The sequence below is a fragment of the Euprymna scolopes genome, chromosome 32 (assembly GCF_053919585.1).
Source record: "Euprymna scolopes isolate OS-2025 chromosome 32, ASM5391958v1, whole genome shotgun sequence".
In the NCBI taxonomy this organism is placed as follows: domain Eukaryota; kingdom Metazoa; phylum Mollusca; class Cephalopoda; order Sepiida; family Sepiolidae; genus Euprymna; species Euprymna scolopes.
This window is the reverse complement of record NC_136513.1, coordinates 91,758,907-91,785,695: the sequence shown is the minus strand read 5'-3', so window position 1 is coordinate 91,785,695 and position 26,789 is coordinate 91,758,907. Positions and strand designations below refer to the sequence as shown.

General features: G+C 21.3%; 1 protein-coding gene across 2 annotated transcripts in view; it reads left to right on the top strand.

Annotated features, from left to right (window-relative positions):
- The window catches only part of LOC145256496 (uncharacterized), a 174,985-nt gene that overhangs the window by 75,921 nt on the left and 72,275 nt on the right, over positions 1 to 26,789 (top strand). For both annotated transcript variants that reach the window (XM_080115447.1, XM_080115446.1), the window contains exons 14-15: positions 3,734 to 3,908; positions 9,299 to 9,418. In XM_080115447.1, the coding sequence (XP_079971573.1) occupies positions 3,734 to 3,908; positions 9,299 to 9,418 (295 nt within the window). The remainder of the gene's footprint in view (positions 1 to 3,733; positions 3,909 to 9,298; positions 9,419 to 26,789) is intronic.

Here is a 26,789-nt window from a genome sequence, read left to right as displayed (position 1 = left end):
CAAAATTTCAAAATAAAAGTATAACAATAAAATTATTGAAATCAAAAATAACAAAATTTCAAAATAAAAGTATAACAATAAAATTATTGAAATCAAAAATAATAAAATTTCAAAATAAAAGTATAACAATAAAATTATTGAAATCAAAAATAACAAAATTTTAAAATAAAAGTATAACAATAAAATTATTGAAATCAAAAATAACAAAATTTTAAAATAAAAGTATAACAATAAAATTATTGAAATCAAAAATAACAAAATTTTAAAATAAAAGTATAACAATAAAATTATTGAAATCAAAAATAACAAAATTTCAAAATAAAAGTATAACAATAAAATTATTGAAATCAAAAATAATAAAATTTCAAAATAAAAGTATAACAATAAAATTATTGAAATCAAAAATAACAAAATTTCAAAATAAAAGTATAACAATAAAATTATTGAAATCAAAAATAATAAAATTTCAAAATAAAAGTATAACAATAAAATTATTGAAATCAAAAATAACAAAATTTTAAAATAAAAGTATAACAATAAAATTATTGAAATCAAAAATAATAAAATTTCAAAATAAAAGTATAACAATAAAATTATTGAAATCAAAAATAACAAAATTTTAAAATAAAAGTATAACAATAAAATTATTGAAATCAAAAATAACAAAATTTCAAAATAAAAGTATAACAATAAAATTATTGAAATCAAAAATAACAAAATTTCAAAATAAAAGTATAACAATAAAATTATTGAAATCAAAAATAACAAAATTTCAAAATAAAAGTATAACAATAAAATTATTGAAATCAAAAATAACAAAATTTCAAAATAAAAGTATAACAATAAAATTATTGAAATCAAAAATAATAAAATTTCAAAATAAAAGTATAACAATAAAATTATTGAAATCAAAAATAATAAAATTTCAAAATAAAAGTATAACAATAAAATTATTGAAATCAAAAATAACAAAATTTCAAAATAAAAGTATAACAATAAAATTATTGAAATCAAAAATAACAAAATTTCAAAATAAAAGTATAACAATAAAATTATTGAAATCAAAAATAACAAAATTTTAAAATAAAAGTATAACAATAAAATTATTGAAATCAAAAATAATAAAATTTCAAAATAAAAGTATAACAATAAAATTATTGAAATCAAAAATAACAAAATTTTAAAATAAAAGTATAACAATAAAATTATTGAAATCAAAAATAATAAAATTTCAAAATAAAAGTATAACAATAAAATTATTGAAATCAAAAATAACAAAATTTTAAAATAAAAGTATAACAATAAAATTATTGAAATCAAAAATAACAAAATTTTAAAATAAAAGTATAACAATAAAATTATTGAAATCAAAAATAACAAAATTTCAAAATAAAAGTATAACAATAAAATTATTGAAATCAAAAATAACAAAATTTCAAAATAAAAGTATAACAATAAAATTATTGAAATCAAAAATAACAAAATTTCAAAATAAAAGTATAACAATAAAATTATTGAAATCAAAAATAACAAAATTTCAAAATAAAAGTATAACAATAAAATTATTGAAATCAAAAATAATAAAATTTCAAAATAAAAGTATAACAATAAAATTATTGAAATCAAAAATAACAAAATTTCAAAATAAAAGTATAACAATAAAATTATTGAAATCAAAAATAACAAAATTTCAAAATAAAAGTATAACAATAAAATTATTGAAATCAAAAATAACAAAATTTCAAAATAAAAGTATAACAATAAAATTATTGAAATCAAAAATAACAAAATTTTAAAATAAAAGTATAACAATAAAATTATTGAAATCAAAAATAACAAAATTTCAAAATAAAAGTATAACAATAAAATTATTGAAATCAAAAATAATAAAATTTCAAAATAAAAGTATAACAATAAAATTATTGAAATCAAAAATAACAAAATTTCAAAATAAAAGTATAACAATAAAATTATTGAAATCAAAAATAACAAAATTTCAAAATAAAAGTATAACAATAAAATTATTGAAATCAAAAATAACAAAATTTTAAAATAAAAGTATAACAATAAAATTATTGAAATCAAAAATAATAAAATTTCAAAATAAAAGTATAACAATAAAATTATTGAAATCAAAAATAACAAAATTTTAAAATAAAAGTATAACAATAAAATTATTGAAATCAAAAATAACAAAATTTTAAAATAAAAGTATAACAATAAAATTATTGAAATCAAAAATAACAAAATTTTAAAATAAAAGTATAACAATAAAATTATTGAAATCAAAAATAACAAAATTTCAAAATAAAAGTATAACAATAAAATTATTGAAATCAAAAATAATAAAATTTCAAAATAAAAGTATAACAATAAAATTATTGAAATCAAAAATAACAAAATTTCAAAATAAAAGTATAACAATAAAATTATTGAAATCAAAAATAATAAAATTTCAAAATAAAAGTATAACAATAAAATTATTGAAATCAAAAATAACAAAATTTTAAAATAAAAGTATAACAATAAAATTATTGAAATCAAAAATAATAAAATTTCAAAATAAAAGTATAACAATAAAATTATTGAAATCAAAAATAACAAAATTTTAAAATAAAAGTATAACAATAAAATTATTGAAATCAAAAATAACAAAATTTCAAAATAAAAGTATAACAATAAAATTATTGAAATCAAAAATAACAAAATTTCAAAATAAAAGTATAACAATAAAATTATTGAAATCAAAAATAACAAAATTTCAAAATAAAAGTATAACAATAAAATTATTGAAATCAAAAATAACAAAATTTCAAAATAAAAGTATAACAATAAAATTATTGAAATCAAAAATAATAAAATTTCAAAATAAAAGTATAACAATAAAATTATTGAAATCAAAAATAATAAAATTTCAAAATAAAAGTATAACAATAAAATTATTGAAATCAAAAATAACAAAATTTCAAAATAAAAGTATAACAATAAAATTATTGAAATCAAAAATAACAAAATTTCAAAATAAAAGTATAACAATAAAATTATTGAAATCAAAAATAACAAAATTTCAAAATAAAAGTATAACAATAAAATTATTGAAATCAAAAATAACAAAATTTCAAAATAAAAGTATAACAATAAAATTATTGAAATCAAAAATAACAAAATTTCAAAATAAAAGTATAACAATAAAATTATTGAAATCAAAAATAATAAAATTTCAAAATAAAAGTATAACAATAAAATTATTGAAATCAAAAATAACAAAATTTCAAAATAAAAGTATAACAATAAAATTATTGAAATCAAAAATAATAAAATTTCAAAATCATTAAAAAAAAAACGTATCCATTACATAATATTCCCAAAATAGTTAAAAAAATTTTTTTTAAATGTTTTCAATAATTCTTTTAAAAATTCAGAAAAACTTACTTAAAATAAGTCTGTAAGATCTTTTCAATGATTATTAAATAAAAAAGAACGATTAAAAAAAAAACGTAATAAAAAAAAGTACATGCACAGAGGGGACGGAGGCGTTAGAGAAAAACGTGAAAGACCTGATTTGCCGTGTCACCACTTCTGGTCGCAGCCACACCGGAAGTTAGGATGTACTTTAGCTAGTCTCAAATGAAATGCAACCCATTTTTCTTGCTTTGTGTTTTTATTTTTTCATAGCTTCAAGTAAAAATATTGCCTAAATATTTTTAATGAATTTCCAAATCTTCATCGTCAGGTTGAAACTGAAAGGGAAACAGTTGGAAAAGGAATTGGATTGTACAAAACACAGCCATCATCAACTTTTGCTGCGGAACGAAGAATTGGTTAAAGAATTGGAAGCATCGCGGATCCAGAACAATGGAATGACCTCTCAATGGGACGGGCTGAAAAGAGAATTGGCAGATGCATTGGTCAGTTTTTTCTTTACAAAATAGTCCCCTCTTATCCAGGCCTGGAGGCCACACGAGGATAAGGGTTAATGAGTGTACAGTAGTCATTGGGTCAATATTGTAGTAATCGTTAGTCGTGGAAATTTTGTAAATTGGATTAATTAAGGGGACGGCTCATCAAGAACTTATTTATGTTGGACTTGAAGACAACCATAGTATAGTTGGAAAGACTAAAAATTAAATTTATACAAAATACTGATAGAAACCCACCCAATATATGTTACTCTTGTATAGGTATAAGAGTTATCTGCCTCTGATAATAGGAGGCAACCAGAGTGATCTCCCCTGAAAAGGAAGGAACTAGATTGACCATTCCTGATTTCTATAAATACCGTCAATATGGGTGCAAACATTTATATTTTGTATTGCGCTCATCAAAAGCCAAAAGGATACAATGTCCTGCTTTATTCAACCTTTAAATCAACAGATTTTCACTGTAAAGCATGAAAAATTTGTACAATAACTTTGGACATTGGATATATTTACCATCGACATACCATGGAGCAAGAAAACGTGCTTTTATTAAAGCAACTCGTTAAGCTGTAGAAAGAGAACATCGAACTAAGGAAAGAAATGGTTTGCGGTCATCTCAACATATGAATGAAAAAAAAAACGGCACGACCCTCGATAGGACTGGATACAACCCGACGGGAATGAGCACTATTTTTGAACACCTGAGTGTGATACAAAGAGCTGTAATCCGGAACAAACTATGGGACACCTGTACACCGGAAACAAACATGTTAGGCTCAACTCTGTCACAGAGGATTACATTCTTTATCTCGATTGGTGGCTGTGCAAGGATTGCACAAAGAAGTCCACCAACAGAAATTCCACTCCATGAAACAGAATGAGGGTGAGTCAGTAACTCATTTTTTATTGAAGTTACATGGCCAATCAAGTTTTGTGAATTTCATATTCAGTGTATGAACGAACCGACTTGCCGATATGGTTACTGGGCAGATGATAGCAGGGTTGCAAAATACCGAGCACCAGAGAAGGATACTTGTGGAGGTAGCTTCACTTACTACATTTGAGTAGAAGTTCTCATGGTTGATCTGCCAGGAGGTAACAGACAAGTCAACTCCCTATTTTAACGATATCACACACCCTCTTGTGCTACCTGGTGTACAAAGGTCAGACCATGAACAGCACAACCAAGACACAAAGACTCCTTTAACTCCACGATATATTAAATGTTGCAACAATTGCGGGAAGACGTCACACCCAGGAGGATTGATGAATCGAAAAGATTGTCCAGCAGTTGGACTTAAGTACCAATTTTGTGGGGTGGTGTGGCACCTAAAAAAGATATGCCATAAATTTAAGAGGTCCAGAATGGAAGCCACAAGCTAAGTATCGAGAAGTGAGGAGTCGTTTATGTTTACGAATGGTACCTCAGATAAATTTTCTGCTCACAGACATGATAACAGACAGCTGACGAACATGCCTCACCTTGAGTGGGGTGGGAAGCAATTTCAGGTCTGTGCCCCAGAATTACCCCCCTTAGTTATAGCAGAGATAAATATGATGCCCAAGAGTCATCTGACTTTGAGACAGGTGCCAAAGAAACACATAAATGCACTCACTCATTTCATCCAAGCATTTGCAGATACAGGGGCCCAAATTTGCTTGGTCAGGTCCAAGATTCAAAGACTCCTCGATTACTCAGATGAGTACTTGATACCAACCATCTAACAGATAAAAGGCAACACCAATAACCAGCTACACATCAAGGTAGTTCGATTTTTGTGCATAAGGGTGGGGGTCAAAAGAAATATGACAAGCAGTATATGTATTGGACAACACATCTGGTTTCTACTTGTCAGAAACGGCATTAAAGAATCTGGATTTTTGCATTCTGATTTACCGACATCGTTGTCACAGAACAGATCTGTGAGAACAAAAAGAAACAGCGCCTTGCGGGTGCCTGTGCAGAGCACTGGTTCCGAAGAAACCAGAGATGATCTCATTCAAGCCAACAGAAACCAACATACAGGAATTGGAACAATGGCTAAAAGAATACTTCAACTCAAGCGCGTTCAATACGTGCCCATATCAACCATTACAATGGAGGGTAAACTCTTACAAATAAAATTCCTACCAGATGTGACACCAACATGCTGATACTTGAGGCGGACGGTGATCTACAGAAATTGAATGATGCCAACATGAGGGAAATGCATCACATCTTATCCCCACTCCGTCAGGTGTCGGCGATACCAGCACACACCAGAAAAACAGTACTAGAAATGATACCACAGTCTACTGCTATCTTCAGCCGCATGGCATGCCACTACATTCATTACCAAGTGGAGTCAATATAGGTTCTGTTGAGCCCCTCAAGGATTCCATGGATCAGGAGATGGTTACACTTATCGGTTTGATGACATCACTGTGGACATGGCTTAGAAAACCCGACGACAGCCTCCTATGGGACAACTCGATGGAATCTTCTTTCTGGCACACGATTGACTATATAAAGCATTGCACCAGCAAAGGGATTATATTTAATCCAAACAAGTTTCACTTTTTGGAAATGGAGGTAGAATTCGCAGGGTTTCTAGTTACTGCAAACGGAGTTAACCCCATAAAAAGAATAACAGAAAACATCCTTAACTTCCCGACCGCAACAAATATTACTGGGATTAGATCCTCGTTTGGACTCATGAACCAAAGTGTTGTATACCTTCTCACAAGCAGAAGTTATGGTTCCCTTCCGAGAATCATTAAGGTCGAAGAACAGAAAGTTCTATTGGGGCAAACACTGGAGCACATATTCCAAGAATTGAAGAGAGTGAAAAGGATTGAGAAAGATATCCAAACATTCGAAATGAACAAGGTAACAAGACTTGCAACAGACTATAGTAAGATAGTGATATTGTATTTCCTATTTCAGATGTGAGGATGAATTGAGCATAAGTTGTGGAGATGGTCAGTGGAAGCTCATTTTGGCTGGATCCTGTTTTACAAATGATGCAGAATCACGATACGCACCGTTGGAAGGAGGAGCTTTAGCCCTGGTCTATGGGCTAGAATCATACCAGATGTTCATACTGAGATGCCCAGACTTGCTGATAACAGTGGATCACTTATCACTAATAAAGATATTTTTAAACCAAGCCTTGGAGAATATCAAAAAACCCTGCTTGTTGAATTTCAAGGAAAAGACACTGATATACAAATTCCAGATAAAACCTTGCCCTAAAAAAGCTCAATTTAGCTCCTAATTGTGCATCTCGATACCCAGCAGGTACCCCACCAAAAAACCAGGACCAAACAATTGACACTTTCACATCAATGTACGAGAATGATCCTAAATTGAAAGCTATCACATGGGAAGGGATTGTGGCTGCGGCAACCACAGATGAAGAAAGGAAGACCTTTAGAGGCCTAATTCAAAATGGCTTCCCTCAATCACGCAACGATATCTCATCCATGGCTCGAATCTTCTGGCCTATCCGTGAAGAGCTATACTGCCTGGAAGGAGTTATCGTCAAAGGCAACAAATTCTGATACCTCGACAACTTTGCGCAGAAGTATTAGAAAACTTTCATTCCGCACATCAAGGCGTGAATGGTATGCAACGATTATTCTGGCCAGGTTTAGATGCTAACATCAGGCAAACCAGATCCTAGTGCTTCACTTGCAACACAATCGCACTATCTTAGCCTAGAGAACCTTTAACATCCTCAGCAGACATGGAATTTCCATTCCAACAAGTGGTGGTCGACTTCATCGATATACAAAGAAGAAACTCTATGGTTTGATATACTGAATGAGTCAGAGTGGCCTTAATGATGTCAGGAAGGACAAAAACGGTATGCAACACCTTGAGAACTTGGTTTCATACTTCCGGTGCACCTAAAGATCATCGTTTGAGTCCCAGGAGTATGACTCCTTTTTGAGAAAGTGGGGTATATGGAAACATACCTCATTGACCTATTATGCTCAAAGCAACAGTTGGGCAGTGTTAGGTGTTAAAACCAAAGCACATATTAGTCAACAACACAGGCAGTTATGGATGCCTATGCCATGATCGGGCTGCTCGGGCATTACTAACCCATTAAAATACTCCTGTCCAAGACCTTGACATGTCCCCAGTCATAATGCTATATGGTTGGGTCATTAAAGTGGAGAGAAATAGGCGAATTAAGAAACGGTGCAATGGTCAAGAGGCATATGCAGAACAAACAGTTCTACAACCAGCATTTTCGTCCACTTTAGGAACTCCAAGTAGGAGATATTGTCTAGATCCAGTACCAGGATCATAACTACCCACGTCGATAGACAAAGATGGGGAAGATTGTAGAGACACATGGGAATCGACGGTACCAAGTGCGAATAGATGGGAGCAATAGAGTAACATTGCACAACCGTCGATTTCTCCATAAAATGTACACAGTTGTGGATGGCCCACATTACACCACACCAAGAACTTCGAACTCGTCTATAAACCCTGATCCCCCACAGGAACAACTTCCCGAGGAAGCAATGGAGGTTGAACGGCACCTCAACATTGAATCACCCAGCAAGCATGAAGAAGAAATGAAAGTTGATGATATTATGTGAGAATATACAAACTCAGTCAGTCCTCTTCTGTTAAGGAAGCCTTCATGTTGGAAAACTAGTGCACAAAGGAATGTATCACCACAAATGCACAGAAAGTCACACAAAATTTTTACTGCACATGAAAATGACCACAATTATTTTTGTGGCCTTGAAGAGGAGAGGCATGTATAGGTGAAAGAGTTATCTGTCTTAGACAATAGAAGGCAACCAGAGTGATGTCCCTTGGACATAAAGGAACTAGAGTGACCTCCCCTGATTTCTATAAATACTGTCAGACATTTGTATTTTGTATAGGCGCAGACATTTGTATTTTGTATTGAGCTCACCACGAGCCAGAAGGATACAATATCCTGCTTTACTTAGCTCTTACAACCCTGACATATCAAGGGCGATATAAGTTACTCTTCTACCTATCTGGAAAAGTTTTAGTGAGGTTCTAACAATATTTTGTTTTATTTTTATTTTTAAGTCTTTTTCAAGACTTCAAATACTTAGATTTCAGTTCGCGGCTATTTATCTTGTTCTCATGTAACGCTCGATATGATATGTTTTTCGAACCGAATAAATGTTTTAAAGTGAGTAAAACCACTAAAAACCTTTCCAGATAGGTAGAAGAGTAACTTATCTTGCCTTTGGTAACATTTATTTGTCATATATTTGAATTTTTGACCACTTTTTCAAATATCTGTTAATTGTAAAACATACCCAAATATACATTATGCAAACATATAAAATGGCCTACACAAATAAATGTCAGTCTTTTTTTAATTATTATCCAGGCAATCCGAGCTGCACAAGACGAGCAACTTCAGTTGAAAGACATTGAAATTAATGAACTGAAATCTTTACGAATGGATTTGGAAAAAGACATGCGAACTTCGAACTCTCTGATGGAAAAGGTAAAAATAGTAGTTAGTTGGGGACGGAGGGGGTATATTTATATTTTCAAGATCAATAAGTGAAAATTATTTTCTTTTTGGCACTTCTGCAGTATGCCGAGCACCATTGTTAGGAGGCGATAATTCCAATTTCTTCTTGGTCAAATAAATAACAAGCAAGATTTTTTTTCTGAACACAAAAATATTTGAAAACGAAAACATTTATTGTATAAAAATGTATCAAAGTATAATTGTAAAAATATTTATTGAAAAGTTTGCATAAGAAAATATAATTAAAATAATTTTGGTTTTTTTTGTAATTAAAGCAACATTGGATTTTATAAAATAAATAGTTTTCTTCTTCTTTTTTTTTTTTCGAACAAATAAATAATTTTAATGAAACATTTTTCAAATTAAAGCAACTTTGAAGGGTCAACAACAAATTAATAATTTAAATAAAACATTTTTCCAAATTAAAGCAACGTTGAATTTTTTATTTTTTTTTTTTTTCTGAAACATTTTTTGAATTGAAGTAACAAATAAATAATTTTAATGAAACATTTATCGCCCCCTGTTGGTTGACCAAAATCCACCACCTGGCGACAGTTTGTGAAACACACCAAATAATGGCCGCATAATGCAGAAGTGCCTTCTTTTTTTTTTCTGAAGTTTTAACGATGTTAAGTATAAAAAGAACAAAAGAATTGCAGAGAATGTTAATTAATGCCCAAGTTCAACATCCTCTCCATGTTCACCCTCTATCACCAAATGCACTTATGTTGGATAGCATCCTGACCTCCACTATGTCGATGTGTGCAAATGTGACATGAAAGTATATGATATTGACCCTACCAGCTGGGAGCCCAAAACTAAAGTCCACAACATCTGGAGACAAACGATAGCCTAAAGCCTCACCATTAGCGAAAGATCCATTGCAGAATGTCCGGAGATTAAAAACTATTCAGGAAATCAACAAAACCCAACAGACCACTAACACGACACACCAACCTTCACCTGTGACGTCTGCAACCAACAAAGTAGATCAAAAAATAGGCTAATTCAGCAACAGAAGACAGTGTTCAACCACAACCTCTACAGGTGCAACAGAGTTTTAGCGTTATAAAAAAGGGCGCTTGTTCAAAAAGAGGCAACAGATCTATTTTTAAAATATTTCGTTTAAAGCAAAAACAGAATTACTTACTGTCATGTCGAAAATAGTAATCTATTAAAAAATTACGAAAATTCATTGAGTAGAACAGCTGCTGTTGTGATTTTAGTTTAAAAAAAAAAAGAAGGTTATCGATACCGGCTACACATGTTGGACGCCATTACGATGTAATCTAAAATATGCCTTCCGAGTTATGTCCTCTGTTTCTGCGGTCTTCACGGTCTTTTTATTTTAACTATAAATAACTTTCTACTCGATTAATTTTAATTAAAAATTACTTTTAACTATAAATAACTTTCTACTCGATTAATTTTAACTAAAAATTACTTTTAACTATAAATAACTTTCTACTCGATTAATTTTAATTAAAAATTACTTTTAACTATAAATAACTTTCTACTCGATTAATTTTAATTAAAAATTACTTTTAACTATAAATAACTTTCTACTCGATTAATTTTAATTAAAAATTACTTTTAACTATAAATAACTTTCTACTCGATTAATTTTAATTAAAAATTACTTTTAACTATAAATAACTTTCTACTCGATTAATTTTAATTAAAAATTACTTTTAACTATAAATAACTTTCTACTCGATTAATTTTAATTAAAAATTACTTTTAACTATAAATAACTTTCTACTCGATTAATTTTAATTAAAAATTACTTTTAACTATAAATAACTTTCTACTCGATTAATTTTAATTAAAAATTACTTTTAACTATAAATAACTTTCTACTCGATTAATTTTAATTAAAAATTATTTTTAACTATAAATAACTTTCTACTCGTTTAATTTTAATTAAAAATTACTTTTAACTATAAATAACTTTCTACTCGATTAATTTTAATTAAAAATAACTTTTAACTATAAATAACTTTCTACTCAATTAATTTTAATTAAAAATTACTTTTAACCATAAATAACTTTCTACTCGATTAATTTTAACTATAAATTACTTTTAACTATAAATAACTTTCTACTCGATTAATTTTAATTAAAAATTACTTTTAACTATAAATAACTTTCTACTCGATTAATTTTAATTAAAAATTACTTTTAACTATAAATAACTTTCTACTCGATTAATTTTAATTAAAAATAACTTTTAACTATAAATAACTTTCTACTCAATTAATTTTAATTAAAAATTACTTTTAACCATAAATAACTTTCTACTCGATTAATTTTAACTATAAATTACTTTTAACTATAAATAACTTTCTACTCTATTAATTTTAACTATAAATCACTTTTAACTATAAATAACTTTCTACTCGATTAATTTTAATTAAAAATAACTTTTAACTATAAATAACTTTCTACTCAATTAATTTTAATTAAAAATTACTTTTAACCATAAATAACTTTCTACTCGATTAATTTTAACTATAAATTACTTTTAACTATAAATAACTTTCTACTCGATTAATTTTAATTAAAAATTACTTTTAACTATAAATAACTTTCTACTCGATTAATTTTAACTATAAATTACTTTTAACTATAAATAACTTTCTACTCGATTAATTTTAATTAAAAATAACTTTTAACTATAAATAACTTTCTACTCAATTAATTTTAATTAAAAATTACTTTTAACCATAAATAACTTTCTACTCGATTAATTTTAACTATAAATTACTTTTAACTATAAATAACTTTCTACTCGATTAATTTTAATTAAAAATTACTTTTAACTATAAATAACTTTCTACTCGATTAATTTTAATTAAAAATTACTTTTAACTATAAATAACTTTCTACTCGATTAATTTTAACTAAAAATTACCTTTAACTATAAATAACTTTCTACTCGATTAATTTTAATTAAAAATTACTTTTAACTATAAATAACTTTCTACTCGATTAATTTTAACTATAAATTACTTTTAACTATAAATAACTTTCTACTCGATTAATTTTAATTAAAAATAACTTTTAACTATAAATAACTTTCTACTCAATTAATTTTAATTAAAAATTACTTTTAACCATAAATAACTTTCTACTCGATTAATTTTAACTATAAATTACTTTTAACTATAAATAACTTTCTACTCGATTAATTTTAATTAAAAATTACTTTTAACTATAAATAACTTTCTACTCGATTAATTTTAATTAAAAATTACTTTTAACTATAAATAACTTTCTACTCGATTAATTTTAATTAAAAATAACTTTTAACTATAAATAACTTTCTACTCGATTAATTTTAATTAAAAATTACTTTTAACCATAAATAACTTTCTACTCGATTAATTTTAATTAAAAATTACTTTTAACCATAAATAACTTTCTACTCGATTAATTTTAACTATAAATTACTTTTAACTATAAATAACTTTCTACTCGATTAATTTTAACTATAAATTACTTTTAACTATAAATAACTTTCTACTCGATTAATTTTAATTAAAAATTACTTTTAACTATAAATAACTTTCTACTCGATAAATTTTAATTAAAAATTACTTTTAACTATAAATAACTTTCTACTCGATTAATTTTAATTAAAAATTACTTTTAACTATAAATAACTTTCTACTCGATTAATTTTAATTAAAAATTACTTTTAACTATAAATAACTTTCTACTCGATTAATTTTAATTAAAAATAACTTTTAACTATAAATAACTTTCTACTCAATTAATTTTAATTAAAAATTACTTTTAACCATAAATAACTTTCTACTCGATTAATTTTAACTATAAATTACTTTTAACTATAAATAACTTTCTACTCTATTAATTTTAACTATAAATTACTTTTAACTATAATTAACTTTCTACTCGATTAATTTTAATTAAAAATTACTTTTAACTATAAATAACTTTCTACTCGATTAATTTTAACTATAAATTACTTTTAACTATAAATAACTTTCTACTCGATTAATTTTAACTAAAAATTACTTTTAACTATAAATAACTTTCTACTCGATTAATTTTAATTAAAAATTACTTTTAACTATAAATAACTTTCTACTCGATTAATTTTAATTAAAAATTACTTTTAACTATAAATAACTTTCTACTCGATTAATTTTAATTAAAAATTACTTTTAATTATAAATAAATAACTACTCGATTAATTTTAATTAAAAATTACTTTTAACTATAAATAACTTTCTACTCGATTAATTTTAACTAAAAATTACCTTTAACTATAAATAACTTTCTACTCGATTAATTTTAATTAAAAATTACTTTTAACTATAAATAACTTTCTACTCGATAAATTTTAATTAAAAATTACTTTTAACTATAAATAACTTTCTACTCGATTAATTTTAATTAAAAATTACTTTTAACTATAAATAACTTTCTACTCGATTAATTTTAATTAAAAATTACTTTTAACTATAAATAACTTTCTACTCGATTAATTTTAATTAAAAATAACTTTTAACTATAAATAACTTTCTACTCAATTAATTTTAATTAAAAATTACTTTTAACCATAAATAACTTTCTACTCGATTAATTTTAACTATAAATTACTTTTAACTATAAATAACTTTCTACTCTATTAATTTTAACTATAAATTACTTTTAACTATAAATAACTTTCTACTCGATTAATTTTAATTAAAAATAACTTTTAACTATAAATAACTTTCTACTCAATTAATTTTAATTAAAAATTACTTTTAACCATAAATAACTTTCTACTCGATTAATTTTAACTATAAATTACTTTTAACTATAAATAACTTTCTACTCGATTAATTTTAATTAAAAATTACTTTTAACTATAAATAACTTTCTACTCGATTAATTTTAACTATAAATTACTTTTAACTATAAATAACTTTCTACTCGATTAATTTTAACTAAAAATTACTTTTAACTATAAATAACTTTCTACTCGATTAATTTTAATTAAAAATTACTTTTAACTATAAATAACTTTCTACTCGATTAATTTTAATTAAAAATTACTTTTAACTATAAATAACTTTCTACTCGATTAATTTTAATTAAAAATTACTTTTAACTATAAATAACTTTCTACTCGATCAATTTTAATTAAAAATTACTTTTAACTATAAATAACTTTCTACTCGATTAATTTTAACTAAAAATTACCTTTAACTATAAATAACTTTCTACTCGATTAAGTTTAATTAAAAATTACTTTTAACTATAAATAACTTTCTACTCGATTAATTTTAATTAAAAATTACTTTTAACTATAAATAACTTTCTACTCGATTAATTTTAACTAAAAATTACTTTTAACTATAAATAACTTTCTACTCGATTAATTTTAATTAAAAATTACTTTTAACTATAAATAACTTTCTACTCGATTAATTTTAATTAAAAATTACTTTTAACTATAAATAACTTTCTACTCGATTAATTTTAATTAAAAATTACTTTTAACTATAAATAACTTTCTACTCGATTAATTTTAATTAAAAATTACTTTTAACTATAAATAACTTTCTACTCGATTAATTTTAATTAAAAATTACTTTTAACTATAAATAACTTTCTACTCGATTAATTTTAATTAAAAATTACTTTTAACTATAAATAACTTTCTACTCGATTAATTTTAATTAAAAATTACTTTTAACTATAAATAACTTTCTACTCGATTAATTTTAATTAAAAATTACTTTTAACTATAAATAACTTTCTACTCGATTAATTTTAATTAAAAATTACTTTTAACTATAAATAACTTTCTACTCGATTAATTTTAATTAAAAATTACTTTTAACTATAAATAACTTTCTACTCGATTAATTTTAATTAAAAATAACTTTTAACTATAAATAACTTTCTACTCAATTAATTTTAATTAAAAATTACTTTTAACCATAAATAACTTTCTACTCGATTAATTTTAACTATAAATTACTTTTAACTATAAATAACTTTCTACTCGATTAATTTTAATTAAAAATTACTTTTAACTATAAATAACTTTCTACTCGATTAATTTTAATTAAAAATTACTTTTAACTATAAATAACTTTCTACTCGATTAATTTTAACTAAAAATTACCTTTAACTATAAATAACTTTCTACTCGATTAATTTTAATTAAAAATTACTTTTAACTATAAATAACTTTCTACTCGATTAATTTTAATTAAAAATAACTTTTAACTATAAATAACTTTCTACTCAATTAATTTTAATTAAAAATTACTTTTAACCATAAATAACTTTCTACTCGATTAATTTTAACTATAAATTACTTTTAACTATAAATAACTTTCTACTCTATTAATTTTAACTATAAATTACTTTTAACTATAAATAACTTTCTACTCGATTAATTTTAATTAAAAATAACTTTTAACTATAAATAACTTTCTACTCAATTAATTTTAATTAAAAATTACTTTTAACCATAAATAACTTTCTACTCGATTAATTTTAACTATAAATTACTTTTAACTATAAATAACTTTCTACTCGATTAATTTTAATTAAAAATTACTTTTAACTATAAATAACTTTCTACTCGATTAATTTTAACTATAAATTACTTTTAACTATAAATAACTTTCTACTCGATTAATTTTAACTAAAAATTACTTTTAACTATAAATAACTTTCTACTCGATTAATTTTAATTAAAAATTACTTTTAACCATAAATAACTTTCTACTCGATTAATTTTAACTATAAATTACTTTTAACTATAAATAACTTTCTACTCGATTAATTTTAATTAAAAATTACTTTTAACTATAAATAACTTTCTACTCGATTAATTTTAATTAAAAATTACTTTTAACTATAAATAACTTTCTACTCGATTAATTTTAACTAAAAATTACCTTTAACTATAAATAACTTTCTACTCGATTAATTTTAATTAAAAATTACTTTTAACTATAAATAACTTTCTACTCGATTAATTTTAACTATAAATTACTTTTAACTATAAATAACTTTCTACTCGATTAATTTTAATTAAAAATAACTTTTAACTATAAATAACTTTCTACTCAATTAATTTTAATTAAAAATTACTTTTAACCATAAATAACTTTCTACTCGATTAATTTTAACTATAAATTACTTTTAACTATAAATAACTTTCTACTCGATTAATTTTAATTAAAAATTACTTTTAACTATAAATAACTTTCTACTCGATTAATTTTAATTAAAAATTACTTTTAACTATAAATAACTTTCTACTCGATTAATTTTAATTAAAAATAACTTTTAACTATAAATAACTTTCTACTCGATTAATTTTAATTAAAAATTACTTTTAACCATAAATAACTTTCCTCTCGATTAATTTTAATTAAAAATTACTTTTAACCATAAATAACTTTCTACTCGATTAATTTTAACTATAAATTACTTTTAACTATAAATAACTTTCTACTCGATTAATTTTAACTATAAATTACTTTTAACTATAAATAACTTTCTACTCGATTAATTTTAATTAAAAATTACTTTTAACTATAAATAACTTTCTACTCGATTAATTTTAATTAAAAATTACTTTTAACTATAAACACCTTTCTACTCGATTAATTTTAATTAAAAATTACTTTTAACTATAAATAACTTTCTACTCGATTAATTTTAATTAAAAATTACTTTTAACTATAAATAACTTTCTACTCGATTAATTTTAATTAAAAATAACTTTTAACTATAAATAACTTTCTACTCAATTAATTTTAATTAAAAATTACTTTTAACCATAAATAACTTTCTACTCGATTAATTTTAACTATAAATTACTTTTAACTATAAATAACTTTCTACTCTATTAATTTTAACTATAAATTACTTTTAACTATAAATAACTTTCTACTCGATTAATTTTAATTAAAAATAACTTTTAACTATAAATAACTTTCTACTCAATTAATTTTAATTAAAAATTACTTTTAACCATAAATAACTTTCTACTCGATTAATTTTAACTATAAATTACTTTTAACTATAAATAACTTTCTACTCGATTAATTTTAATTAAAAATTACTTTTAACTATAAATAACTTTCTACTCGATTAATTTTAACTATAAATTACTTTTAACTATAAATAACTTTCTACTCGATTAATTTTAACTAAAAATTACTTTTAACTATAAATAACTTTCTACTCGATTAATTTTAATTAAAAATTACTTTTAACTATAAATAACTTTCTACTCGATTAATTTTAATTAAAAATAACTTTTAACTATAAATAACTTTCTACTCGATTAATTTTAATTAAAAATTACTTTTAACCATAAATAACTTTCTACTCGATTAATTTTAATTAAAAATTACTTTTAACCATAAATAACTTTCTACTCGATTAATTTTAACTATAAATTACTTTTAACTATAAATAACTTTCTACTCGATTAATTTTAACTATAAATTACTTTTAACTATAAATAACTTTCTACTCGATTAATTTTAATTAAAAATTACTTTTAACTATAAATAACTTTCTACTCGATAAATTTTAATTAAAAATTACTTTTAACTATAAATAACTTTCTACTCGATTAATTTTAATTAAAAATTACTTTTAACTATAAATAACTTTCTACTCGATTAATTTTAATTAAAAATTACTTTTAACTATAAATAACTTTCTACTCGATTAATTTTAATTAAAAATAACTTTTAACTATAAATAACTTTCTACTCAATTAATTTTAATTAAAAATTACTTTTAACCATAAATAACTTTCTACTCGATTAATTTTAACTATAAATTACTTTTAACTATAAATAACTTTCTACTCTATTAATTTTAACTATAAATTACTTTTAACTATAATTAACTTTCTACTCGATTAATTTTAATTAAAAATTACTTTTAACTATAAATAACTTTCTACTCGATTAATTTTAACTATAAATTACTTTTAACTATAAATAACTTTCTACTCGATTAATTTTAACTAAAAATTACTTTTAACTATAAATAACTTTCTACTCGATTAATTTTAATTAAAAATTACTTTTAACTATAAATAACTTTCTACTCGATTAATTTTAATTAAAAATTACTTTTAACTATAAATAACTTTCTACTCGATTAATTTTAATTAAAAATTACTTTTAATTATAAATAAATAACTACTCGATTAATTTTAATTAAAAATTACTTTTAACTATAAATAACTTTCTACTCGATTAATTTTAACTAAAAATTACCTTTAACTATAAATAACTTTCTACTCGATTAATTTTAATTAAAAATTACTTTTAACTATAAATAACTTTCTACTCGATAAATTTTAATTAAAAATTACTTTTAACTATAAATAACTTTCTACTCGATTAATTTTAATTAAAAATTACTTTTAACTATAAATAACTTTCTACTCGATTAATTTTAATTAAAAATTACTTTTAACTATAAATAACTTTCTACTCGATTAATTTTAATTAAAAATAACTTTTAACTATAAATAACTTTCTACTCAATTAATTTTAATTAAAAATTACTTTTAACCATAAATAACTTTCTACTCGATTAATTTTAACTATAAATTACTTTTAACTATAAATAACTTTCTACTCTATTAATTTTAACTATAAATTACTTTTAACTATAAATAACTTTCTACTCGATTAATTTTAATTAAAAATAACTTTTAACTATAAATAACTTTCTACTCAATTAATTTTAATTAAAAATTACTTTTAACCATAAATAACTTTCTACTCGATTAATTTTAACTATAAATTACTTTTAACTATAAATAACTTTCTACTCGATTAATTTTAATTAAAAATTACTTTTAACTATAAATAACTTTCTACTCGATTAATTTTAACTATAAATTACTTTTAACTATAAATAACTTTCTACTCGATTAATTTTAACTAAAAATTACTTTTAACTATAAATAACTTTCTACTCGATTAATTTTAATTAAAAATTACTTTTAACTATAAATAACTTTCTACTCGATTAATTTTAATTAAAAATTACTTTTAACTATAAATAACTTTCTACTCGATTAATTTTAATTAAAAATTACTTTTAACTATAAATAACTTTCTACTCGATTAATTTTAATTAAAAATTACTTTTAACTATAAATAACTTTCTACTCGATTAATTTTAACTAAAAATTACCTTTAACTATAAATAACTTTCTACTCGATTAAGTTTAATTAAAAATTACTTTTAACTATAAATAACTTTCTACTCGATTAATTTTAATTAAAAATTACTTTTAACTATAAATAACTTTCTACTCGATTAATTTTAACTAAAAATTACTTTTAACTATAAATAACTTTCTACTCGATTAATTTTAATTAAAAATTACTTTTAACTATAAATAACTTTCTACTCGATTAATTTTAATTAAAAATTACTTTTAACTATAAATAACTTTCTACTCGATTAATTTTAATTAAAAATTACTTTTAACTATAAATAACTTTCTACTCGATTAATTTTAATTAAAAATTACTTTTAACTATAAATAACTTTCTACTCGATTAATTTTAATTAAAAATTACTTTTAACTATAAATAACTTTCTACTCGATTAATTTTAATTAAAAATTACTTTTAACTATAAATAACTTTCTACTCGATTAATTTTAATTAAAAATTACTTTTAACTATAAATAACTTTCTACTCGATTAATTTTAATTAAAAATTACTTTTAACTATAAATAACTTTCTACTCGATTAATTTTAATTAAAAATTACTTTTAACTATAAATAACTTTCTACTCGATTAATTTTAATTAAAAATTACTTTTAACTATAAATAACTTTCTACTCGATTAATTTTAATTAAAAATAACTTTTAACTATAAATAACTTTCTACTCAATTAATTTTAATTAAAAATTACTTTTAACCATAAATAACTTTCTACTCGATTAATTTTAACTATAAATTACTTTTAACTATAAATAACTTTCTACTCGATTAATTTTAATTAAAAATTACTTTTAACTATAAATAACTTTCTACTCGATTAATTTTAATTAAAAATTACTTTTAACTATAAATAACTTTCTACTCGATTAATTTTAACTAAAAATTACCTTTAACTATAAATAACTTTCTACTCGATTAATTTTAATTAAAAATTACTTTTAACTATAAATAACTTTCTACTCGATTAATTTTAATTAAAAATAACTTTTAACTATAAATAACTTTCTACTCAATTAATTTTAATTAAAAATTACTTTTAACCATAAATAACTTTCTACTCGATTAATTTTAACTATAAATTACTTTTAACTATAAATAACTTTCTACTCTATTAATTTTAACTATAAATTACTTTTAACTATAAATAACTTTCTACTCGATTAATTTTAATTAAAAATAACTTTTAACTATAAATAACTTTCTACTCAATTAATTTTAATTAAAAATTACTTTTAACCATAAATAACTTTCTACTCGATTAATTTTAACTATAAATTACTTTTAACTATAAATAACTTTCTACTCGATTAATTTTAATTAAAAATTACTTTTAACTATAAATAACTTTCTACTCGATTAATTTTAACTATAAATTACTTTTAACTATAAATAACTTTCTACTCGATTAATTTTAACTAAAAATTACTTTTAACTATAAATAACTTTCTACTCGATTAATTTTAATTAAAAATTACTTTTAACCATAAATAACTTTCTACTCGATTAATTTTAACTATAAATTACTTTTAACTATAAATAACTTTCTACTCGATTAATTTTAATTAAAAATTACTTTTAACTATAAATAACTTTCTACTCGATTAATTTTAATTAAAAATTACTTTTAACTATAAATAACTTTCTACTCGATTAATTTTAACTAAAAATTACCTTTAACTATAAATAACTTTCTACTCGATTAATTTTAATTAAAAATTACTTTTAACTATAAATAACTTTCTACTCGATTAATTTTAACTATAAATTACTTTTAACTATAAATAACTTTCTACTCGATTAATTTTAATTAAAAATAACTTTTAACTATAAATAACTTTCTACTCAATTAATTTTAATTAAAAATTACTTTTAACCATAAATAACTTTCTACTCGATTAATTTTAACTATAAATTACTTTTAACTATAAATAACTTTCTACTCGATTAATTTTAATTAAAAATTACTTTTAACTATAAATAACTTTCTACTCGATTAATTTTAATTAAAAATTACTTTTAACTATAAATAACTTTCTACTCGATTAATTTTAATTAAAAATAACTTTTAACTATAAATAACTTTCTACTCGATTAATTTTAATTAAAAATTACTTTTAACCATAAATAACTTTCCTCTCGATTAATTTTAATTAAAAATTACTTTTAACCATAAATAACTTTCTACTCGATTAATTTTAACTATAAATTACTTTTAACTATAAATAACTTTCTACTCGATTAATTTTAACTATAAATTACTTTTAACTATAAATAACTTTCTACTCGATTAATTTTAATTAAAAATTACTTTTAACTATAAATAACTTTCTACTCGATTAATTTTAATTAAAAATTACTTTTAACTATAAACACCTTTCTACTCGATTAATTTTAATTAAAAATTACTTTTAACTATAAATAACTTTCTACTCGATTAATTTTAATTAAAAATTACTTTTAACTATAAATAACTTTCTACTCGATTAATTTTAATTAAAAATAACTTTTAACTATAAATAACTTTCTACTCAATTAATTTTAATTAAAAATTACTTTTAACCATAAATAACTTTCTACTCGATTAATTTTAACTATAAATTACTTTTAACTATAAATAACTTTCTACTCTATTAATTTTAACTATAAATTACTTTTAACTATAAATAACTTTCTACTCGATTAATTTTAATTAAAAATAACTTTTAACTATAAATAACTTTCTACTCAATTAATTTTAATTAAAAATTACTTTTAACCATAAATAACTTTCTACTCGATTAATTTTAACTATAAATTACTTTTAACTATAAATAACTTTCTACTCGATTAATTTTAATTAAAAATTACTTTTAACTATAAATAACTTTCTACTCGATTAATTTTAACTATAAATTACTTTTAACTATAAATAACTTTCTACTCGATTAATTTTAACTAAAAATTACTTTTAACTATAAATAACTTTCTACTCGATTAATTTTAATTAAAAATTACTTTTAACTATAAATAACTTTCTACTCGATTAATTTTAATTAAAAATTACTTTTAACTATAAATAACTTTCTACTCGATTAATTTTAATTAAAAATAACTTTTAACTATAAATAACTTTCTACTCGATTAATTTTAATTAAAAATTACTTTTAACCATAAATAACTTTCTACTCGATTAATTTTAATTAAAAATTACTTTTAACCATAAATAACTTTCTACTCGATTAATTTTAACTATAAATTACTTTTAACTATAAATAACTTTCTACTCGATTAATTTTAACTATAAATTACTTTTAACTATAAATAACTTTCTACTCGATTAATTTTAATTAAAAATTACTTTTAACTATAAATAACTTTCTACTCGATTAATTTTAATTAAAAATTACTTTTAACTATAAATAACTTTCTACTCGATTAATTTTAATTAAAAATTACTTTTAACTATAAATAACTTTCTACTCGATTAATTTTAATTAAAAATTACTTTTAACTATAAATAACTTTCTACTCGATTAATTTTAATTAAAAATTACTTTTAACTATAAATAACTTTCTACTCGATTAATTTTAATTAAAAATTACTTTTAACTATAAATAACTTTCTACTCGATTAATTTTAATTAAAAATTACTTTTAACTATAAATAACTTTCAACTCTATTAATTTTAACTATAAATTACTTTTAACTATAAATAACTTTCTACTCGATTAATTTTAATTAAAAATAACTTTTAACTATAAATAACTTTCTACTCAATTAATTTTAATTAAAAATTACTTTTAACCATAAATAACTTTCTACTCGATTAATTTTAACTATAAATTACTTTTAACTATAAATAACTTTCTACTCGATTAATTTTAATTAAAAATTACTTTTAACTATAAATAACTTTCTACTCGATTAATTTTAACTATAAATTACTTTTAACTATAAATAACTTTCTACTCGATTAATTTTAACTAAAAATTACTTTTAACTATAAATAACTTTCTACTCGATTAATTTTAATTAAAAATAACTTTTAACTATAAATAACTTTCTACTCAATTAATTTTAATTAAAAATTACTTTTAACTATAAATAACTTTCTACTCGATTAATTTTAATTAAAAATTACTTTTAACTATAAATAACTTTCTACTCGATTAATTTTAATTAAAAATTACTTTTAACTATAAATAACTTTCTACTCGATTAATTTTAACTAAAAATTACCTTTAACTATAAATAACTTTCTACTCGATTAATTTTAATTAAAAATAACTTTTAACTATAAATAACTTTCTACTCAATTAATTTTAATTAAAAATTACTTTTAACCATAAATAACTTTCTACTCGATTAATTTTAACTATAAATTACTTTTAACTATAAATAACTTTCTACTCGATTAATTTTAATTAAAAATTACTTTTAACTATAAATAACTTTCTACTCGATTAATTTTAATTAAAAATTACTTTTAACTATAAATAACTTTCTACTCGATTAATTTTAATTAAAAATTACTTTTAACTATAAATAACTTTCTACTCGATTAATTTTAATTAAAAATTACTTTTAACTATAAATAACTTTCTACTCGATTAATTTTAATTAAAAATTACTTTTAACCATAAATAACTTTCTACTCGATTAATTTTAATTAAAAATTACTTTTAACTATAAATAACTTTCTACTCGATTAATTTTAACTATAAATTACTTTTAACTATAAATAACTTTCTACTCGATTAATTTTAATTAAAAATTACTTTTAACTATAAATAACTTTCTACTCGATTAATTTTAATTAAAAATTACTTTTAACTATAAATAACTTTCTACTCGATTAATTTTAATTAAAAATTACTTTTAACTATAAATAACTTTCTACTCGATTAATTTTAATTAAAAATTACTTTTAACTATAAATAACTTTCTACTCGATTAATTTTAATTAAAAATTACTTTTAACTATAAATAACTTTCTACTCGATTAATTTTAATTAAAAATTACTTTTAACCATAAATAACTTTCTACTCGATTAATTTTAACTATAAATTACTTTTAACTATAAATAACTTTCAACTCTATTAATTTTAACTATAAATTACTTTTAACTATAAATAACTTTCTACTCGATTAATTTTAATTAAAAATAACTTTTAACTATAAATAACTTTCTACTCAATTAATTTTAATTAAAAATTACTTTTAACCATAAATAACTTTCTACTCGATTAATTTTAACTATAAATTACTTTTAACTATAAATAACTTTCTACTCGATTAATTTTAATTAAAAATTACTTTTAACTATAAATAACTTTCTACTCGATTAATTTTAACTATAAATTACTTTTAACTATAAATAACTTTCTACTCGATTAATTTTAACTAAAAATTACTTTTAACTATAAATAACTTTCTACTCGATTAATTTTAATTAAAAATTACTTTTAACTATAAATAACTTTCTACTCGATTAATTTTAATTAAAAATTACTTTTAACTATAAATAACTTTCTACTCGATTAATTTTAATTAAAAATTACTTTTAACTATAAATAACTTTCTACTCGATTAATTTTAATTAAAAATTACTTTTAACTATAAATAACTTTCTACTCGATTAATTTTAACTAAAAATTACCTTTAACTATAAATAACTTTCTACTCGATTAATTTTAATTAAAAATTACTTTTAACTATAAATAACTTTCTACTCGATTAATTTTAATTAAAAATTACTTTTAACTATAAATAACTTTCTACTCGATTAATTTTAACTAAAAATTACTTTTAACTATAAATAACTTTCTACTCGATTAATTTTAATTAAAAATTACTTTTAACTATAAATAACTTTCTACTCGATTAATTTTAATTAAAAATTACTTTTAACTATAAATAACTTTCTACTCGATTAATTTTAATTAAAAATTACTTTTAACCATAAATAACTTTCTACTCGATTAATTTTAATTAAAAATTACTTTTAACTATAAATAACTTTCTACTCGATTAATTTTAATTAAAAATTACTTTTAACTATAAATAACTTTCTACTCGATTAATTTTAATTAAAAATTACTTTTAACTATAAATAACTTTCTACTCGATTAATTTTAATTAAAAATTACTTTTAACTATAAATAACTTTCTACTCGATTAATTTTAATTAAAAATTACTTTTAACTATAAATAACTTTCTACTCGATTAATTTTAATTAAAAATTACTTTTAACTATAAATAACTTTCTACTCGATTAATTTTAATTAAAAATTACTTTTAACTATAAATAACTTTCTACACGATTAATTTTAATTAAAAATTACTTTTAACTATAAATAACTTTCTACTCGATTAATTTTAATTAAAAATTACTTTTAACTATAAATAACTTTCTACTCGATTAATTTTAATTAAAAATTACTTTTAACTATAAATAACTTTCTACTCGATTAATTTTAATTAAAAATTACTTTTAACTATAAATAACTTTCTACTCGATTAATTTTAATTAAAAATTACTTTTAACTATAAATAACTTTCTACTCGGTTAATTTTAATTAAAAATTACTTTTAACTATAAATAACTTTCTACTCGATTAATTTTAATTAAAAATTACTTTTAACTATAAATAACTTTCTACTCGATTAATTTTAATTAAAAATTACTTTTAACTATAAATAACTTTCTACTCGATTAATTTTCGTAATTTTTGAATATGTTACTAATTGTTAGTAGTGGAGATTTTGTAAATTGGATAGCTTAATGGGATGGCTCATCAAGAATTTATTCACGTTGGACTTGAAACAACCATATTGTAGTCAGGTTGAAAGCAAGAAAACGGAACAGAGTTCCACAGGCGTACAGTTCTAAGAAAGAAGCTTGTTCATGGAATCTACGTTTAGGTTATAAAGAGTGGAGGAAATTATTGATAATGGTTTCAGCTAGACGAGTGTTTTTCATGAAAGTTTTGCCAGGGAGGACCATAAATTGGAGCTCAGACGAGCACTTGGCATGAAAATAACGATAAAGTAGAGACAGGCTCACAAGTTTCTTTTTACTGTGAAAGCCCAGAATGTGT